General features: G+C 38.5%; 1 protein-coding gene across 3 annotated transcripts in view; it reads right to left on the reverse strand.

Moving 5' to 3' along the window:
- Positions 1-2,335: 2,335 nt before the first annotated feature.
- The window catches only part of EPM2A (EPM2A glucan phosphatase, laforin), a 38,167-nt gene continuing 18,989 nt past the window's right edge, over positions 2,336-21,513 (reverse strand). For all 3 annotated transcript variants that reach the window (XM_038133098.1, XM_038133100.1, XM_038133099.1), the window contains exons 3-4: positions 5,607-5,848; positions 2,336-4,173 (exon numbers count right to left, since the gene is read on the reverse strand). In XM_038133098.1, coding sequence (XP_037989026.1) covers positions 3,893-4,173; positions 5,607-5,848 — 523 coding nt within the window. In that variant the 3' untranslated portion in view covers positions 2,336-3,892. The remainder of the gene's footprint in view (positions 4,174-5,606; positions 5,849-21,513) is intronic.

A 21,513-nucleotide genomic window follows, 5' to 3' on the forward strand; every position in this document is an offset into this window, starting at 1 on the left:
TAAGGCTGACTTTGCATTCTTGTTTTAAATAGGGATTTTTATTACCTGCTCCAGCACAATCCACAGCCTTTTTCCTTTCCTTTGCCCATGTGGGCTTGACTGGCAGTCTCAAATTTTAGTTTCATTCCAGAGCAGAGAGGCTCTTTTGCATGAGATTTTGTGAGCACATGCAACTTGCTGCCAGGTTTGAGACTTTTCAGCCATGGAAAACATCCTGGTATCACACCTGCAGCCAGAGCTTTGTGGTGCTTGCTGCTGTATTGAAAGGGAAAATCATGAACTTGCAACATAAGCAAAGGGATCAAAGCTCAAAGTGCAAAATAGCAAGTAAGGAGTAAGGGAGAAAGGGAGGTTTTCAATAGTCACACCAGACACACCAGTTCCCTTTCATCAGCTGGCATCATCAATCCAAAAATGTCCTGCAGAAGATTGTCACTAGTACTTTTGTGATGTCCAAAGGAAAAACATTCACAAAACCATACCCCTCAAAGCCCAACCCATCCCTCAAGGGGCTGTGCTTGTTCCAAAATCACTTGTAAGACAATTGCTTAGCTCCTTCATGTGCATTGCCTTGGGAAAGAATATATACTATTGTTTGGCCTTATAATGACATTGAGACACTCTAATTATCTGGAGTTATAAATGTTTCCATTTCAAGCACCAAATTCTTTAATTTCATGGAGGTAAAAACATGGCCTTAACAGGGCAGAGAATACTGATGCTCACAGCATCACCGCTGTTTTCCCCAACTGATGTTCTTCTGTGATGAGTTATCAAAACATTTTTACCTGGTTCCCATCATTATGGGCTTCTTGGGCCCCCTCCAAAATAGCCATTACTGTCTCTCTGATTCTAATTCTTTTTATAGGAGCTCTTTTCCTCTAAATTTTGTAGGGCTTTAGGACTAAAGTAGCAAGGAAATAGACAAGTACATAAACAAGAGCCTTTCTTGATCCTTTCATCCAAATTACATCAAGAGACTAGCCTGTGGAAAGAGCTAATGATCCAATCAGCATGAGAACACACTACAAATTTGAAATCTAATACATTATCTCTAGATGCAGATTTATTATGTAATTATACATTTGAAGAAATCGAATATGTTTGATTTTTTTGTGTGATTTTTATGTTTGATTTTTCTGTTGCTGTAGTCTCTTGCAATGATCCCTTTAGCATTTAAGTTCCTAGTTGCGTTCCACAGAAAAGGTTTTGAGAGAATGTTGCTTGACAGAGAGGTCTTCATTGACAAAGGCAGGAAGGTAGCAATGAGGAGGAAAAAAGGATGCTACCAACAGGTACAAAGGGACTGCAAGCCCCTGGGGTCCTCCTGGGATCTCTTTGCATTCTTTGTTAGCACGAGGTTGGCAAGTTGCTTTCACGCAGTTCATGAGCTAATGCAATCTCTGTGATGTGTGCTCCCAAGCAGCTCAGCAGAAAAGCAAACTGAAGTGGCAATAAGCAATGAATCAACAAGCCCTCGCTGAAATGACAGCAAACAATGAATCAACAGCCTGCTAGGGCACCCTTGAATCTGTGACTTCTGTGTCTTATGGATTCCTGCCCTATAAATGAAACATCAGTCTGCTTCCATTGCCAATATAATCAGAATTAGGAAGTAGCCAGTACAGAGTGGCTGTACTTAGACATATACTTAGTTGTTTGTGCCATGTTATGCACTGCTCAGTCCCAAGAGTCCTAAAACTATACATATCCATACATATATATATATATATACACATACATTACCTGTGGAACAAGAATCAAATCTGCAAGTATTTGGCCCAACATTTATTACAAGTTGCATCTGGAGGAAAGGGCTTCTGTCAGGGATGCTTGGAAACACATTTTAAGCTTGTGATTTCAAATAAATCTCAGCAGAAATGTAGAACTTAAGCAACTTGTACTCTCTGTTTCTCAGGCCATTCTCCTTCTCTCAGTGCTTGATTTTAAGGAGAATATGGTAGCAAAAGTTCACCAATTTTACTTTAAACCCAATCAAAATGAGGTAACTCCTGGGCAGGCAGCTGTAGCTCTGCACATTTACATGGGAGCCCAACAGCCAGACAGCAGCACTCACACACTCCCTCTTCTCTCTGCTCTGGGCTAGGAGAAGAATCACCTGGTTTAGTCTTTGAAGGTACCAGAGGTGCCATATGATCCACACACCTTTGCTGTGCTGTTTTTTGAGATTACCTGTCAAACTGACACAGCACAAGACAAGACATGGGCTGTTACCATTAGAGTGGCTAGTTCCACTTCTATATAGAAATATTGGTTATGACCCTTTTTTTGCTATTTGTGAAATTGGGAGACAAAGACACATGACAAAATGGGCTGCTGGAATAGTCATTTTGTCTTTATTTCCTCATCCATTTTCTAAACAGGCAGTGTTATTTCAAAAAAATCAGAAATGAATTCATGGTCAAAACCACACATAGAATAACTTAAATAAACATTTTTCTCTTCAAGATGATTGATGTATAGGATAAATAAAATATATTATTTTGGACATTCTCCATAAACAGCTCATATCCAATATTTTCTCCATTAAGTATTCAGAAAATCAATATTTATTACTTAAACTACTCTGTCACTGCATCTTTAGAGGAACAAGTTGGCTGGAAAAAATGAGATTTCACTGAAGAATAAACATATAGAAATTATGTTTTTTAATGTTTATGCATCCTTAATTCTCTCTTCTCTCTTGAACTCAATCTACATCAAATTGGTTCCATCAGAGCGGGACTGGAAGCTGTTGGTGCTTAGTTTGGCTAAGGGACCAAGCAGCAATAGAAAACATTAGGGATCATCCACAAAGCTAACACTGAGGCTAAGCTCCTGAGAAACCACCCACTGCGGAGCTGCTCTTGGTTCCTGTAGAGGAATCTGTTGACTTCATTCAGCCCAGAGATAGCCCATCATTACCTTCAATCAGTGAAACCCAGCACACACACACTGCTTGCACAAGGAGAGGCTTTTGCTGTATTGATATTAATCTAGGTCAACAGCCCAGAGGCTGTGGTGCCAGTGTGCACTCTGCTTATCACACAATTCCTGCAGGTCCTGTCTTACCCAGTGGGTACTGCTCAGACTGACTTGGCACCTAAGGAAGCCCCTGTTGAGCACTGCATGGACTAGAGGAACAAAATGCCTCTTCATCTCAGAGAACTCCCAGCCTAGGACAATGTAACAGTGGTCCTGCCCCACAACAAAGCAAGGCTGCCACAGCTGGAGCTGTGTTCTCTCTCCATGCCACAGCCCAGCATAACCCCCATGTCATAAAAGAATACAGCTGGAGCTCAGAATATTTAACACTAACTAGATGGACAAAGAGCAAATCTTCATTCACTGCATTAGACATTAGCATTTTGTTTTTAAACACTGAGTTGAAGAACCAGTTTCCTTCTGGTCTTTCTCATCAATACCACTTGTCTACAGAATACTACAAAACACTGCAACAATCTAATATCTGCTTAAAATAACTCAGCAGTTTTGACGATGACCTGCTCCATCCTAACCTGAATCTTAATCCAGTCAATCTTTATATTTTTTTCTTCTCACTTTTTATTGCCAACTCTATTTTACCTCACATCTTGTTTAGTGTCTACCCTAAAACCTCAGTTCCTATAGGCAAGTAGTTAAAAGAAAATCTTGTTTCCCTTTGCAGTTTCTAGGTCTCATAATTGCACCAAAAGGCTTGAAAACATGAACCATGTCAGCTTAAGGAAAGCAAATGAAAAACTCTAAGGCACTTTTTAAACAAAATTCTCATCACTTCTACAAGAAGCTTATAATCTGAAGAGGTGCGGTGGGTGCCTGAGTCACAGAAATTTCCAAGTCCTTGAGGTTCAAATGTAATGATTCCTCTTCATCTTCCTTTTCTTCTTATTTTCTACTCTTTTATTTGATATGAGGAACGAAGATGCCCAAATTTCTGGTAGAAATCTTCTTCAGCACGATTCAGAGCTTCCTCATCTATGTAGACAGCTGGTCTCCGGGAGGCCAAAAAGTACTGCACTTTCCTCAGGCTCCATCCCACCACGTACCTCAGCCAGCCACTAACAGCAGCTGTGGACCTGCCAACACCAGCATTGCAATGCACATAGACAGTGTGTCCGTTCTGCAGCAGCCCGTGCAGGAGGCACACAGCTTGTGGCAGCATCTGGATTCTTCCTAAGGTTAAAAACAAGGCACGTTCATTGGCACTGGACAAAGTCAGTTCGTGGCTGAGATTCTGCCTGTACAGCCTGATGAATTGTGAAATAGAATGGCAGACCTGACATTTTCCACTTTTTTCTTTCTTTTCTCAAATGACTTTCTAGGCTAACTTGTTTAGTTTTTTTTCCTTGCAATAAAAAAAAAAAAAAACCAGATCACACAAAACTGTAAAATGCCCCAAGTCTTCTCTAAATATACATTCTGATAACATCAGATGTGTGTGGCATATTCATTTTCAAAGGCATTGAGACAAGGCAGCACATTTTAGAGAACAGCACAACTTACATAGCGTTAGAGTTAGCAAGCCAAAAATGAATTTTTTTTTTAATGACAGAGGTTTGTGAAGGTACCTACATACTGCTGATTTCCAAAACATTGTAATGAAGGCCATTAATTCAGTAAGAGAGGAGGGAGGGAGAGCAGAAGAACATTTTACTGCATAACTTAAAGCTGTTATGATTTCACTGTGTACTAAGCATACAGTCAAACAACACAGAATAGCCTCTCTCACTCTCAAAGGCATGAACATACCATATTTTCTGACTCTTTTCTTCTGGCTATCCTGGGAAACAGAGCTGCAAGCAGCAGAGCCCAGCTTTTCCTCATGGCACATATGAGCACTGACATTAAGCCCTTTCAAATGCCTGTTTTAAGGTCTCCTGTCTTCCCTGATGTCCTGTTGCTGGTTTGACAGTTACCTATTTGGGGCAGTGGTATTTCCCTGGGTTGAAAGCACTTGCTTCTGCTGGCAGGCTGCTCACTTGAAAACACACTCACTTTCTAACCTTCTGGTTGGAAACAAGACTTTGAACTAAGCATTCCAACCAAGGACTTAAAAGTACTAGTAATTGATGCTACAGCTCAGGTGCTATGAGTATTTTCAATTATTTGCAAACTATCATATAAATGTGGCTATGGCGTTTCATCAGACTGGGATAATACAGTTAAAGAAAAAGTGTTTATTGGGAAGGGAACAGCAGACACACAGCACCGTCCCTCCATTTTTAATCAGCAAAAGTGGCAAGCTGCCCTGCTCTGCAGACTTGCAGTCTTCCACCTACGCAGCATATTTTCATTACATAGGCTGAACTCAAGCTGAAAGTAAAAACAGTCAAGCAGTTATTGATGTCAGATAGCTTTAAGCACAAATACACATAATACTGACAGACACAAAGTACTTCAGATGGCCTCTCTGCTTACAAGAAAATATGAATTATTTGTTAAAGACAGCACACAAAGAAACTATACCTTGTGTTCCAGCTATATTTTCATGCAAAAAGTGCACAGAACTCCTCTCCCCCCCGCCCCCAGCTGTCATGAAAGTGGCAGATTATTAACTCCAAGTGTTTATTGCTATTAATTTACTGCAAGAGTGACATGAGCATTACCTTCAGTGCTCATGTCCGCAGTTGGCAGCCAGACATAGGCAAGACCTTCTTCCTTATACAGTTTCATGAGGATTTCGGGGCTCATGGGTTCTGGGTAGCGGTTGCAGCCCCAGGAATTTTGAACAATGTCAGATTCAGTCTGGAAGTTCATCACAGCTGTAACACCCAGCTCATGCTTCAGCTTGATGGTCACGTGCTCCAGCTGCCGGGGGCAGCTTCCCAGCCAGATGTTTGGCAGAATCCTGGCATTGAGAAAACAGTGGGATTGATTACAGTATCTTCAGGAAACTGCCAAGTTCAGCAGTGTTCCTGTTCGAAACCTGCTTGACATCATCACACAAACACTGCTAAGCACACACTTTTCACGTCAGGCAGTAAGAAACTTCTTGTTTCAATACAACTTCTTTTGTTATAGTTGAGTTGGTGATGCCTGACACTGGGGATCAAGCTCCTAGACTACACCGGAGAGCCAGATGTACTGAGAAAAAATTTCAGAGCACAGTTATAGCACAGGTCTCCAATGCATCATTCATCACTAAGCTTGAAGCAGAAGCTTCAAGGAATTAAAATAAGAAGCATCAGGAATTAAAATAAGAAAACTCTGAAGATTCATGCAATTTGCACACATACAGAGAAAAAACCCCAACACCAACAACAAAACCCAAACAAACAAAAAAACCCCAGGAAAACAAAAACAACAACAACAAAAACTAAAGAATTCACATGATCCAAATCTGCATTACTTTAGTAATAAGTCAAACTGCAAGAAGTCTTCCAACTCTTTAGATACCACTATAATGAGGGAAGCAGGGAAAAAAGCATTTTGGACAGTGCTTCTGTGATGAAACTTGAAAATTAATGAGTAATTTTCTTCTAACTTTTTTCTGATCTCTTGGAGGCTAGTGGGAATCAAATACAGAATTACAACACATTTATAGCGTCCCTCAGGGCCTGAAGGACCAGAAATTTTTTAGGAAAACAAGGTTTATGTCAGATGGGAAAGTGCCAGAAATATGGTTGTTAGAATCTAAGTCAAACTTCAAGACTTCTATGGTTTTCTCATTGCTAATTATCACAAAACATTATCATAAAACATAAATTATATTCTTCAACAGATGTTGACATTATAAACTGAATATTTAGAAACTTGTTTTCAAATGAGGGGTTTTAATATGCACGTGCAATTAAACTGATGACATCTACAATGGATTATTCAGATGCTCAGTAGTGATCTACTTTAATTTCTTTATGCTTCCATTAACTTCGATTTTGAAAGTGTAATATACAAACTAAACAAAATATCCCTGCATTTAACATAAAACTTTGCAAACCTTATTAACTGCAACAAATCTGTAGCACTACTAACTACAAATTTAGCAAACACTATTAAATGCAAATCTACAACAGCAAGATCCTCAAAAACAAAATGTCTGCCATGCATGTCTTATGATCTTTCCCAATTTTAACCTCAGCAGCAAATAAGGAAATTTTTTATGTTTTTTCAGGAGCCTATAAACCACTCTTAAATCATCATGTAGCTATTTCCATTTTACTGTCACAGTAATAGGTACTAGCATTTAATTTAAGACCTGTAATTGACTGTAATTACTAAGTCCTGCTATATTAGTACTGCAGTATTATCAAAAATAAGAATTCAGATCCAAGAAGAACTAATTATTATTGTTTCCTGTTTGTAACTATTGGTATGGTTATAACAATTATTATTATTATTGTTTCCATGGTGAGTTGCATACTAGCCACACAAACACCGCCTTTGGCCTTAACAGCCCCTGTTTCAATCGGACAAAATACTTGATCTCAATATATGGTAACTGAGACCAATTTAAACAAATATATTACACAGCAAATAACCACTTCAACCATGTTTCAACAATGAGATCACTTGACAAGATTTGACTTAGTTTTTGTTTCACATGCATGTTCAACAATCGCCCAAAATCCAACAAAACCTGCTCAAGCATTCCCACTGATCAGAGGGATGGGTGAAGGGTGAAGTTCCACTTCAACAACTCCTTCACTGCCCCCCTTCCCATGTGCCAGCACCACAGCAGCCCCCATCCTAACCTGAGCATGTGCCTGCTGTCAGGATTCTGCCACAGGAGCCTGCCACCATGATTAGGGCATTTCAAGGTGCTGAATGTGAGCTACAGTGCCCTGAGAGATGCTGACAAATGGCTGGAGATGAGCAATGGCCACAAAACTCCATTCCCGAGACAGAGAAATGGCAATATCACTAATAACTTGTGACAATATGAGGATATTATTTCAAGAACAAGAACATTAGTACCCTTCCTTCAAAGGCTTTCCTGGAGACTCATACATATGTAATTCACTTGATACTTTGGGAAACATCTAATGTACTAAATTACCTTGATGGGAGGAAAAAAAAAAAGTGTGCTTTCTAGGATTTGATTAAATTAAAAGTGACTAAAGTATTCCTGAGATAAATAAAACTCTGATTAGTACTCTTGCTTACTGATGAACCAATGCAATATAATTTTTTCCCCAGCGATTTTTAATGGGTGAACATCACAGCTGTGCTATCTGCAAGACCCCTGGGATATAGACCATTTGTTTATTTTGTTCTTGCAGCCTAAGAGGTCTTGTACATGACAAGACCTCCTGTATTGCACAATACTAGTTGCATTTACTGAACAATCTGAAGAATTTACCACATTTTTATCATTGTCTTTCCCCACAATTAACTAAACAAGGGGAGTCATTCAAAGAATAACCTAAGAGATGTATTTAGGACTGGCAATTCTTGTGGATTAATTTTATGATCAGGTCCTAAAGTTTAGCCTTTGAGATGATTAAGATGTAGCCTTGACCTTGGTCTACAAGCCCCTTATCTACCCACCTACAAAAAACTGTAATTCTCGGTCTTGCTGGCCAAGGCTTAACCACCCTTTTACCATGCAGAAAACAGTGCTGCAGAGCTGTCCTATCAGCCAATTTATGTAAAAGTTCTAGGATGATCCTACTGCACAGTAACTATATTTCTATTTGGCATTATCTAGTTCAAACCTTACCTTTTTCTGACATCACAAGGAAGGAATAAAAATGGGTTGGTGCATGTGTGAGTACAGAGACTAATGGAGAGTTTGCAGCTACATTTTATATATAGATTTTTTTGATAGCCCTACTGAGGGCTTCATTATGCTGAGGATCAGGAAAACATACATACTGAACCAAGCAAGAATGTGGTAATTTCATTTTTACATATTTTTCCTTAATGATATAACTTTTAGTTATATCATTAAGTTAGTTATATCATTATTTAGTTATATAATGATATAACTTCTAGTTATATCATTAAGCTATTCATTCATGCCCTTCTTTAAGTTGCCACTGAGCTTCAGTAGGTAACTAGATTTGAGCCACAAGACCATTTGGCATGGGAAAGAGAGTCTTTTATGTCCCCCTCTAAACTGCCAAGTTACAGTGCTCTGAGCTCTCTGACAGCCACTGCTTTCCAGCTCACATGTGGGTGTATTCCAGCAGCAGATTATGTGATCCCTAAGCAAATCAAAAAACATTAGGAAATTATTAGTGATCAATAGACCTTTAATCTTTTCAGCCAAAGCCCTTTGATGTTCCCAAAATATCAAAACAGGATGGTGTTTTAGCAAAATACTACTTGAAACTTTGTTTTTATTTAAAAATGGCACTTTGTCAATGTACATCTTTACCCTCTGCATCAACTATAATAAACCATGTTTGGCTCCAGAAGACATGGTCAATTCAGTCAGAGACAGTTTATCAATGAAGGAATCACCTAGAGTGATTTAAACATCAACACTATTTAGTGATCTTCTGAGATTAAGACTTGAAGATTGTCTATAAGCCCTTTCTTTATAGTTAATTTCTGTCGGCTACTTTCAGCCTGCCCTACACTTCAGTTCCCCACCAGGGTACAATATTTACCTACCTTAAGGGGACTTTTAGGGGTCCAATGGATCAATTAATGTGAGAAGCTTGAGATTGTGGTAACAAGAAATAAATTTTAGGCAAACGTTATTCAGTTTATTTTTACAGAGCCCAGACTGAAGGCTGACGTATTTTGCTTTTTGACTTATAAACTGAGAAAACCAACAATTATTTATCATTACCATGGAGTAAATATGGAACGCCCTGCAAACACTTGTACACTTCTTTTCCAGCACACTTAAATTATTTTTAATGATGTAGACATATATTGTGTTTGTTGGCTTCCATCCAGGACCCTGCACAGTCTGGATTGAAATGGCAATTCAGAGGGAATTATATATAACATTGTTATACTATATACAACAATTCAGAATGAATACATCTAAAATACCAAATGCATTCCATTTAATCAATATGTATGCAAATGTTCTTCCCCATCCCTAAGGAGAAAATGAGTCTGAGGCAGTGAAAAATTAGCATTGTGATTTTTTTATTTTTTTTTAATGGCACAGACTTATTTTCAGGCTGGTTCACAAAGCATGACACACCATACCTCTCAACCTTAGTACACTACAAAACCAGCCCAGCAACTGTAATTGTAGGGATGTGATTTCCAGGGAAGGTGACCCAGGGGAAGACACCAGGTTACTGCATCAGGCAGTCAGCTCTTCTTCCATGACACCAATGTCTACTTGGCTTCTTCAGCAACTCCAGTTTTACTTTTCCTAATAATGCTTTGAGACAAACAGATCCTAAATTGAAATTTCCTTAAAATGCTGAGTTGCAAGCTGGGATGACTCAGGTACTGCTTCCAGATCTGAGCAATCATCAGTGTGCTAGGAGAAGGCATCTTAGAATCTACCTTAAAATTAATCAACCTTCTAAGAGTTACAGTTCTTATAGCAAAGGACAGGATTTGGCACTTCAGGAACACATTTCATAAGAATATCTATCAGGTACTGACAGGTGTCCTTTTATCCTGATAGTTGCCAGCTTTAATCAAAAGAGAGGACTTTGCAAAACTAAGGAAAAATAGCAGGGCATTTGTCATTGGTTATTGGCAACAATGATCTATCAATGATTCCATTTGTTTATTCCAGTGACATTTTTGACCAAAGTCCAGTCTATTATTTTAAATGAATAGTGATGGATTGAATCATCCCTCAGTGCCAGGTGAAGGGGTAGCCTGTGCTAAAGCTTGCACTCCATTTTTCTGCACCAGACTTCCTTAAATCCCATTAAGCATCTGATGACAGTGAGATAAGTACTAAAATACATATATAACAAATCAGAGCCATTTAGCTGAAACAACAAACAAAATAATTATTAAATTGACTCTGCCCTCCCTCAAGACTCCTATTTCCTAGTAAGGACTAGTGTGCAACCACAGCTACATGGAACTTGCAGTAAAACTTCTGCATTCTCAGAAGAGCAACATACATAATTCAGTCAATTTACCCCCAGCATTTTGTGTTGCTTCTAGGCATACAGAGTGGTTTTTTGCACCCATGTAGTGCTATTACCCTGGTACCACTACAAGCAAGCAGCCCAAAGGGAATACAGGACTGAAGTACAACTCAGTTACAGATGATTTTTGCAGCACTTGAACTGATACTATTTCCAATTACATTGCATTCCTATTTCCTCTCCTGATGGCACTGGAGTAGGAACTCATTCCGAATTTTTTATAAGGTGGATTTTTAATCAAAAATTATGATCTGTCTGAATCAAAAGCTTCATAGAAATTTTCAACTTTCAGCCAAATTTAAACTAGTTCAGAGACCAGATGACTGTTCCTTTTCTCATATGACACAAAAAAGAGATTTCCAGAAGTATTGCTTTGGGCATATTCAAAATGAGAATATAGGAAATCCTCAGCTATAGCTGAGATGCTCTTTCATCTTTTCTGTATTCTCTGCCCTGTGACAAGGCACATCACTTTAAATGGCAATACCACTGGATTATGATGACCCAGAACTATCATCCTGCATGTGCTCCTTCTTTTGCCTGTGGCATCCTTCTAACAACATATAGCAGCTTATTCATAGGTCTGTGTGTGCCTTCCCTGAAGTATCAAGTTAGACATCTCTCTTCCAAGCCTTCCTTGTTCTTTTCCCTGAACCTGTGACAGTGAGCCCTTCCTAGAAATCAGATGAGGTTCCTGTACTTTTGTCAGAGCAATCTGGAAACATTACTTAGATTGTTGTCTAATGCCCTGAAATGCATTCAGAGACAGAGAAGAATTTTCAAATTACCAAATTCTGTTCTCCAGCGGAAGATCTGAGCATGTTCAAATATTCTTTGATATGTAGAAAACACGCTAATTACTATCCTCACCTCTGAAAAAAATTTATTTTGTCCAATATGAATAGTGCAGTCACAGGTCATAGACACACCTTCTTGTCTCCACGATGGACACAAAGAACAGATTATTTCCTTCCACTCTGTAAAACCCTTTTACTTCTCTCTAAGTTAGTAAAACACTCCAACACAGCTTTGCATTCTTCACACATACACACACACACTTGTCATATATTCAAAGCATCTGATCGCTCTTGTTTGCCTTTGGACTCTCTCTCTTTTTGAATATGTTATGCCCACTACTGAAAAGAGTACATTTCTGAGAAGAGCTAAAGACTACTTCCTTCTTGTGCTTCAAAGTCTTTATTCCTCTTTAAAGTTCCCTGGCAGCTCTTCTACAGCATGTCATCGCTAACCTATATTCAACATGGGATTTCTTTTTCAAGTTAAGATCTTTCCTAACAGATGAACCTACTCAACAAGGAGAGACCAAAGTTTGCCCAAACTGTTATTAGTTTCAATTGCCAGTGGTGTAAAATTAAATGAAATGAATATGCAGCGAAGGAGCAGCTGAGATTCACAGTTGATGAATACATCTCTGCAATATGTCTTGGATTAAATAATCTCACATGCACATCACTGTATTTTAAGCTAACTATAATCAAATAGAAAGGGAAACAGTACCTGCTTGTAGTGACACTTGGTGAAAGCATTGCTTTATAAAGACATCAAAGTGGAAATATGAGCCTGTACCAAGAAGTGAACTGGAAGTAACAAAAAATTATAGCAATGGTCTAAAAATCACTGGTCCTACTCAATGCACTCAAACTTTGAAATGTTACTGATATTTTGTTGTATCAAGAAAGATACAGAAAAAAGAAAATATTAAAAATCAATTCAGTAGATTCCAGCAATTTCTTGTGAAAATACTTTCAAATGAGGCCAGACTAAGGATTTGACATTCTTAAGAGGGAATTTAACAACTGTTTAAAGATCATATATATGAAAAGGGCAAACCAACTGGCTTTATCTTAATAAAAGACATAAAGAGTATCAAATTCCATATAGCTTCACCTATAAAGTAACTACCAAGAGATGAGAAAAATGGCAACATTTTTAAAATAATTTTTTTAGTCTTGTGTCTTCCTCCAAAATATGGACAGCATGGACAGATACCAAAACAGAGGAGTCCCTTGTTTGGTCTTGCACAGGAACTCTGGTTCTACCATAGTCTGTTTAAACAAAGGACAGAAAGATCTCTCAGCAAAATGCCTCCTTACCAATGAAATAATAATGTAGGACTAGGGGGCTGTGACACTGACATTTCATTGCATAGGGCACGAGGGTAAATGGTGTGATCTTAATCCCTTCTCCTGTTGATTCACTGATAAAGTCTCCTTACAGAAGACAAACTGATGGACCCTTCTTGATGAGAGGCCTGACTTAAGCAGGATTGACTGGCAACAGTCAGATGCACTTCATTTCCCAGCACAGAGTCAAGCAGTAGTAGCCAGAGCAAGAGAGCAAGGTTTGATGATGCTATGGCCTGACTCCAAGATAGAATAAACAGGCTTAATAAGATCACTCTTATCAAGAAAGATCGAATAAATGGCCATTACCTTAGCAAAAGCCACCAGAGAAAAGTATTGATTCATGATAAAACTATATCCTACTGAAATGACACAGCTGCAGACCTTGTAGAAACTACTTATATTCTTGAATAAAAAACTGCTCTTACCTAAATGTCAAATGTAGAAGGAGCACAAGTCATTCCTTATAAATTTGTTCTGCTTTACCACTGAAAGAGTGCAGTTTATTGTGAAGTTAAGATTTCTACCTCAGGGCTTTAAATGAGGAGAATTAAACAGACTACAATGTAGTTCCAAGGTGTTTTTTTTACTTCTCCTTCGTATTTGGAACTCTGATGAAAAGCAATTAAGGTCTGGCAAATTTTCCACTTAGATGTTATTTGAACTACTTATCTAGCCTCTCACATGGGAGCAGACTTGGAATGTAGAAAGAAACACCTGCTTTTATCACTTTAGAACAACACTTTGTCAGCTTAGCAATATGCAAAATTTCTCAAGCCCTTGAATTCTGAGTCTTATGCATAACAGTATCTTACTTATTCCATGTTCAGAAATCTGTGGCATAAAACTACCTCATTTACTGATATGCCAAGAAAATAAGCCATTAAGGTTTGACCTCGAGCTGACAATGTGCTAAAAGTAAAGCAGGTAAGAATAATATCAAACCTGTAACTGAAATACAGCATTACCCAGACATGCAGCTACAAAGTGCTTCCAGTGTTGCACCACCCTCAGGTTCTGATGTCTCAGGAGAGGATTTCCATAGCATCAACTTGATGGTACGAAAGGTTTGATTGTGCTCACTTTACCCACCAAACTGCTCTTACAGCAGGCACCACGCTGCCTTGAGTTTTGGAGACACTGAGCAACCGTGCCCATGCCTGAGCACAGCCCAGCTCTTCTCATTCACAACCTTCTGGTGCATTCTGTGTGTGCTTCAGGATTGTCCCAGCTTTGAACTCACCAGGATACAGGATAAAAAGATCCACATGAGAAGGATTAAAGTCACATAATACTTTAGTCTACAGATCCACAAAATTTTCTCTTTATGGCCCATTTTCCCCTTCCACAGCAATCTCAAACATTCCCTTACAAGGAACGTAAGAGCTTTATTAGAAGAAACTCACAAAAAACTTCTCATAATAAGAGATCCAGAGATCTAGAACATTCCTAACATCCTATGCCCTGCCAAAGCAGGGAACTTATTTGATGAAAACACGTAGACAACTGGGAAGTAAACTACATCCCACACTGCAAAAATGACAATAATACTTGGATAAGCAGGACCACTATGCTTGAAAGTCACAAAATAATCCTTCTGTTGCATTCAGTACTCATAGACCACCATCAGGAAAAATGGAATGAAGGAAGAGAAACATCTGGAGAGCCCAGCAGAGAGTGCCAGAACAATCAGAGTTCTAGAAGACAAGTTTTCAGAGAAAAGACTGAAAGATCAAAGGACTAATATCAGAATGAATATAGTGAGATATTCCTAAGTCAATCACTCTGATTTTGGGAAAAAAGGAGTTTCCAAGCATACATTAAAGGGCTATAGTGGGGCAGGATACTAATTTGTTCTCCAAGTCTTCTGTGGAGAGAACAAGAAGAAATTAACTTGAATTGCACTAGGAAGACTTAAATTGAGATTAGTAAAGCTTTTTAATGGTAGGAATAGTGAGGTAATTGAATGGGAGAGTAACAGGCCTATAGAGTCTCATCACTAAGATGAGATCATATTTTAGATCAGGCTGGATAAACCTGAAATGATTTAAATGTAATTGAGATTAAGTTGGGGCAAGGAAATGGACTGGATACTTTCTGAGGTCTCTTTGAGCCTATGATCTATGATACTATAATCATAAACTTTAATTTCCATTTCTGGAATCACTACCTGTATTCATTTATCAAGTTTCATCTTGAAATAATTTAGGTTCCTTGTCCTTCCTGCCCTATTTGAAAGGTCATGCCAGAATTCAGACATCATTCCTTTGATGACAGAAACCTTGTTCTAATTTACACTCTAAATTCATTCAGAAGCAATTAATATCAATTTGATCTTAAAGAAGGTTCAATTTCAATAATTCTTCTTCCCCCTTTGTAGTAATTCCTGAATGTCTTTTACAAATAGTAATAGATCCTCTTTCTTAGTCTTCATTAAACTATGCTGTCTATCCTAGGAGTAGTCAAACTATGGTAGTACAGAGTTCCTTTCAAGCCAATTTATTTAGCTTCAACTCCAGCGGCATGAAAGTTGCACATCCTGTGGAAACCACTCTCATTTACTGCATATTTGTTCTCCAGACACAATAATAAATTAAATTTATCTAATTCTGTCTCTAAACTAAGCTCACATACTCCACTAAGCTCAGTGGCATTGCTGTTACCAACCTTGCAGTACATTCAAACCTATACAGTGAAAAGACCCACAGCATAAACTCTTCTCCCTTCTTCGCTTCATTCCATTAAAAAGCTTAAAGCAAATTAATTTATCTCTTATACATTTTTTTATAATCTATTTTGTCTCTAGTCGAGATATGATCTAAAGTAGTTTGGTCACACTTTACCTACACAGCCAGAACTGAAATGTGGAAGATTAAATGTTATTTTCCGTTGTAGTGCACTAAATAGTTATTTAGTTGTTGTCTTGTGCTGGGTGATTTGAAACAGTTTATGTTATGTCACATGGACTGTTCCCTTTTCCCCTCATATGAGATGTTCCTCACTCACCCCTCGGCCCTACACCCCTGGTGGTCCGTGCCCTTGTAACCCCTCCACTCGCCCCTCCTCAGTGGTATCCCATTGGCTGCGATCCTCCTTCCCTGCCCCCATTTCCCTCGGGATAAATGTTCCCTGTGATTGGGGAACCGCCTCTTTTTCTACCTGGGTGGTCTACACGCTCTGAGTGTCCCCTTTCCAACCAATAAACAGGACCCTAGTCCCCGTGGAGAAGAGCGCTTCTCGTCTTTTGCCTTCGTCTATGTAGATCCGTGTGGGCCAGGGTCCAGAGCTAGCCGGAGTGGATTCCACAGCCCTAAACCCTCGGATACTACCATTTTTCCTGTATTCAAAGTGAAATATTTTATGTCACATTTTTCTATGTATTTCTACTGTGAAGATAAAAAAATTATTCAAAAGTAAACCAATGCCTTGTAGGACAGGGTATCAGATCTAGCCTTACAGGACTTTGCCAGAATTTATTTTCAAACATACACACAAGGTTTCAATGGATGCCTAAGGAGCACATCGTATGCAGCAGAAAGAAAAATTTGCATTTGTAAGGAACGACTCTTCTTGCACTTTCATTTTATAAACATTCTCTGAAAGCAGTGTGGGCCAATTACAAAAATACAGCCTGAGAAGAGAATCAGGTTCCAAAGCTTGTACTGAACAACCTGGAAAGGACTCCTCCATTAGCTTGTGAGCATTAATGCCTAAATGCTCCAATTAAAGAATCTTGTCTCATGCAACAATGGTTGCCAATGGTTACTTCCTACATATGTCTCTGTTAGATTGCCAACATTCCCATTTGTTTTGAATTAGAAGGAATACCCGGAAACACAAGAACAACAGGCTGCTAAACTCAGCCAGACTGCAATCAACCATGAATCTCTTGGCATTAGGAATGAGAATTTCTAACGTTAATGCTTAGCAATGGGAGTGATGCCACTGCTGGCACCTGTAAGTTAAATCATCTCAACAAAATTGACTTAAACTGCTACAAATGAACTTTAGGTTATTGCCCGAGAAGATTCAGGCATCATTAGTAAAAATATATTTTGTGTTCTTTCAGAGTTAACCTATTAGCAGCTGCTTAGGAATCTAGACTGGGAAAGCAATAAAAAATAAATCTAGTTTTCAAAATGTAGCATTTCAGATCCAATGGAAATACATTGCAATGCTTCAGAAACAAGTACATATTAATGAAAATTGCATAATTGCAAAGCACGGATTATTGCTAGGTGGCCTTGTGATCCATGTGGCACCATATGCACATGTACAAAATAATGGAATCTCTCAGAACTCCAACAGTCAGAGAAAGATGTACATTCATCCCTTGTGGAACTATCTGAAAACAGCCTTGATGAGCTCTGTATCTGTGCTCCTTCCAGAATTTATCCAGAATTTCTAAACACACATCAGTTCATTTATTTGAATTTTAAAGAGGGACAGATACACACTTGAACAGCACAGGCTGGGGGAAACATCTTAGAAAAATGGGATTAACCTCACCACATCAGTTACATAAACATCTAAAATAAGGTATTCTCACAGGAAAGTCAAATCAAAGGAATGACGTGTATGGTGCTACCACAGAAAATTGTCAGAAAACTGCATTTTAGATAATGTACAGGGTTTCTAGATTCTAAACATAAGATTAATAACTCTGGTGGATGAGTAGCCAACAGCAAATCTTGAGGCTGGGATGGTAATGGAGCTACTAAGAGGCCCCAGAAGAACCTATGTGTATCTTTTTAACACAAAACTACAAAGTGTAGTGGAATGTCTTGAAGAAGTCTCGAATGACAAAATGGGAAAAAGTCATGAGAGTTAAATAGATGAACAATCAATGCTGCAGTTTTTATTGGAGTGCAAAGACTGACATGAATTACCAGGGGTTCTCTATTTTTTTAAAAATGCCTCTTTCTTTTTCTTTCAGATTTCTTTTTTTTTTTCCTAGCAGTATCATTGAACCTGCTTGGAAATTGAAATTTCCAAGCATTTGAACAAATATTCTAAAGTGACCTACTGTTACTAAAGTTTGTTTAAATGTGTTTACATTATCAGCTGAAGCTTGACTTTGTACATTTGTTAAACATACTGGATAGCCTTATTACCAAGACTACAGATATATTTGAGAAGCTTTTTTCCCCTTTTATCTCACCAGATTGAAGCAACTCATCATTATAAGGAAGCTGAGAAATTCGGTCTTCTGCAGTGAAAGCAGTATTTAACATTCTTTAGGACTGGTCTGCACACAGCCAACTATCCAAGCTGGCAGCCAGACCACAGAAAGAAGGAACATTAGAGAAACTATTTTGTTAGGGAAGCTGCATATCCTCCTTATCAGATTGTCACCTTGGGAAAATGAAGGCACTGGATAGAACTGTTCTGAAGTGCTTTCAAAAGGCAGTCCTGGAGAAATTAGTTAAGCCAAAAGATAATAATTAAAAAAGAAAAGGCTCTAGAAGCCCACCAACATCCATCCCCTTGTACTAGTGCCCAGCATCCAGCCCTGAACTGAATGATAGTCACAGAGAGCCCCATTGCTGACCCACAGCTGATGGATGGAAGGGAAGAGGAGGGAAGGAAAGGAGAGAAAAGAAGAAAGTAAGCAACCACCTATTCAAAAAATAATTTTTTTATATATTTCACATTTTCTTGTGTCTGTATTAAAACTGAAATGTATATTTTGCCTTTATGCTCTTCTTGATGCTTAAAATCATATATTCTATTACTAGGATTTTCACATCAAAGAAAAAAGACATTTCATTTAAATTTACAAACCATGCTGTCTACTGAACCAATAAAGAAGAAACACACATTTCTTAAAGCTTGGCAATGTCTATGACATTTGACTCAATTTTTATCACAGTTCATGGGAGGACACACATTAAACTTCTGAACAACAGCAGGGATTATGTACCTGACTCCCTGAAATTAAATTTCCCAAAGTGCAAGCATTAAAGGAGGGAGCAAGAGATTTTCAGTTCAGCCTCTTAATATGTTCCCTGGGAAGACAAATGCAGTTCATTTCTTTGTTGTTTTTTGTTGTTTTTTTCCTTACAGAGAGAAAATTATATATGGGAAAACACAGCAACCATTTGATAATCTCTATTTACTCTTGAGAAATAAAATACTCATGTTTCTGAGACACGCTTCAAAGGAACTAGAGCTATATTCCAGTTTCCTTTCTAACAAAAAAAAATTATCCTTTAAGTGAGACTCTCCATATTTTCATATGGAGGTTCATTTTTTAAATAATCTTGTAAATATCTAGAGCATTTAAGCATGAAAACTTGCATTTCTATCTCTCAGCATTTACAACAATTATTCAAGTTGGAGGGAGAATTCATAACTTAATAGCTACGGCTTGCTACTGTTTCAAATGAAGTATCTTTAATGTTTTTCCCATTTCATTAAAATGACTACGCAGTTGTTTATTTCAGATTTTTTTGACTTTCAGATCACCTCTTTCAGAAATATAGTATACACTGAGCAGGTAAACAAACAACAAACCAGCTGGTGGTAATAAAGCATCTGATGGTATCACTTTTCACATTTGGGGAGTAAAAACTCTCTTGTTCTGAGACTTTTTTTCTGTAAGAGTCAGCCTCAGGGTGGCTGGGCCAATCTGCCCTAGGAGCTGTGCCTCCAAAAAAAATCACAGGAAGGGGAGGCAGAGTGGGTTTACTCTGCAAACACACATCCCTGATTCAACAGGCTCACCCGGTGTAACTTACAGAGTTGTGTTAGTGAAGTTTTTCCAACAACAACCAGAAATCTGAATTTACTCCCTCCTGGTAAGCTAAATAGCAATTAGGATGTGTACACAATCTCTGCTTTTCAGAAAGAGTTCTGCTATCTTTGGATAAACTGCATTACGAAATGCCAGCAATTATCCAGCGCCTAATAAAAGGATGTAAAAGCTAGGAGGAAATAAATATCTGCAAGACAACTGGAACATCATCTTCAGTGAGAGAGTGACGCTGCCCCTTCCTTGTCATCCCAGCTGTGAGCTAAATTGCCCAGGATTTCACAATCTCAGTCAATTTCATTCACAGCCGGCAACACCAGCAAATTGCTTTCCAATAGAGACAGAAATTTACTCCCTCGCTGACAGCCTGAATTTCAAAGAGTAAAGAGGCAGGAAAAAGGGCTGAGAACCTCCAGAATAAATATGAACAAGCGGCAGGGAGACACAGTAAAACACACAGAGAAATTAGAAGCAACAATAGTTTCTGCTCCCTAACAGTGATACCCCACATAAAATTCATACTTACTGGACTATCAACATTTTTCTGTTATATCCCACAGAGAAAAACAGAACTACGTTTTCTCCTCCAGGTTTTTCCATGGAGGGTTCCCAATCTTCCTTCTGTTTTGTTTTTTTCTCCCAGAATGACACAGAATTGTAAGTTTTCCTTAAGAAGTAAAGAAATCATTTTGTGCAGAGGCACACCTATGAAAAGAGCCATTTTAAAGAGCAACAGTGGTTTTAAGTAAATATTGCCCATTAGCAGCCAATTGATTAAAGGTCTCATCTTCTCATCAACAGCCACACTCTGCTTGCTGCCATTTTACTAATGAAATACTCATTCCAGAACAATACTACTTCTAAATAAAAAATTCTCAAACACCCATTGCCAAAACCACATAAGAATGGCAGAATGGTAAAGAAAACTACAGGAAAAAACCTCCAGAAAAAACTCACAAGACTAACCAGACACCCTGCTAAGATTTTCTTTAGCTTATTCACATAGGTAGTGTACTGTTCATCAAACATTACTTCAACTTCATCCCAAAGCCTAGCCAAAAATTTGTGTCCCTCAGCCACTGAAGGAGGCAACAAACCTGGCAGCCTGCTGGCTAAAAGCCATTCATCAGGTTTGACAGACCAGTCACTGTAGGTGGAAGAAATACTGGGACTTCAAATGCTGGTGACAGTCATGTAAGAATCTTTAATCTTGAAGCTCTGTGACTTTTTTTTCTTCTGGCAAAATTACCTTTTCCAAAGGTAGATTTCCCTTGCTACCATGGCACTCACAAGAAATGCAATTAGAAATGAGTGACATCCAGGAGTTTCCATGTCAAGTTCCTTTTGGGTGCTCAGGCAGTAGGTCACAGCAAGAGAACCAGAGCTGTGCTGGCAACAGCCATTTGCTATTGCTCAAAAAAATCAAAATAACTGAAAAGAGTTCCTGCCATCTAGTTCATCCACAGTATTCCACTTCATGGTGTGTGACTGCACTGCTGGTACATCCTAACTCTATTTCTGAGTTTCCAAGGCTGAGATTTGTAGCTAACTCAAAAATAGCCTGGACTGGGCTATCCCAGCCAAGTGCCAT

Source organism: Motacilla alba, chromosome 3, assembly GCF_015832195.1.
Source record: "Motacilla alba alba isolate MOTALB_02 chromosome 3, Motacilla_alba_V1.0_pri, whole genome shotgun sequence".
Lineage (NCBI taxonomy): Eukaryota > Metazoa > Chordata > Aves > Passeriformes > Motacillidae > Motacilla > Motacilla alba.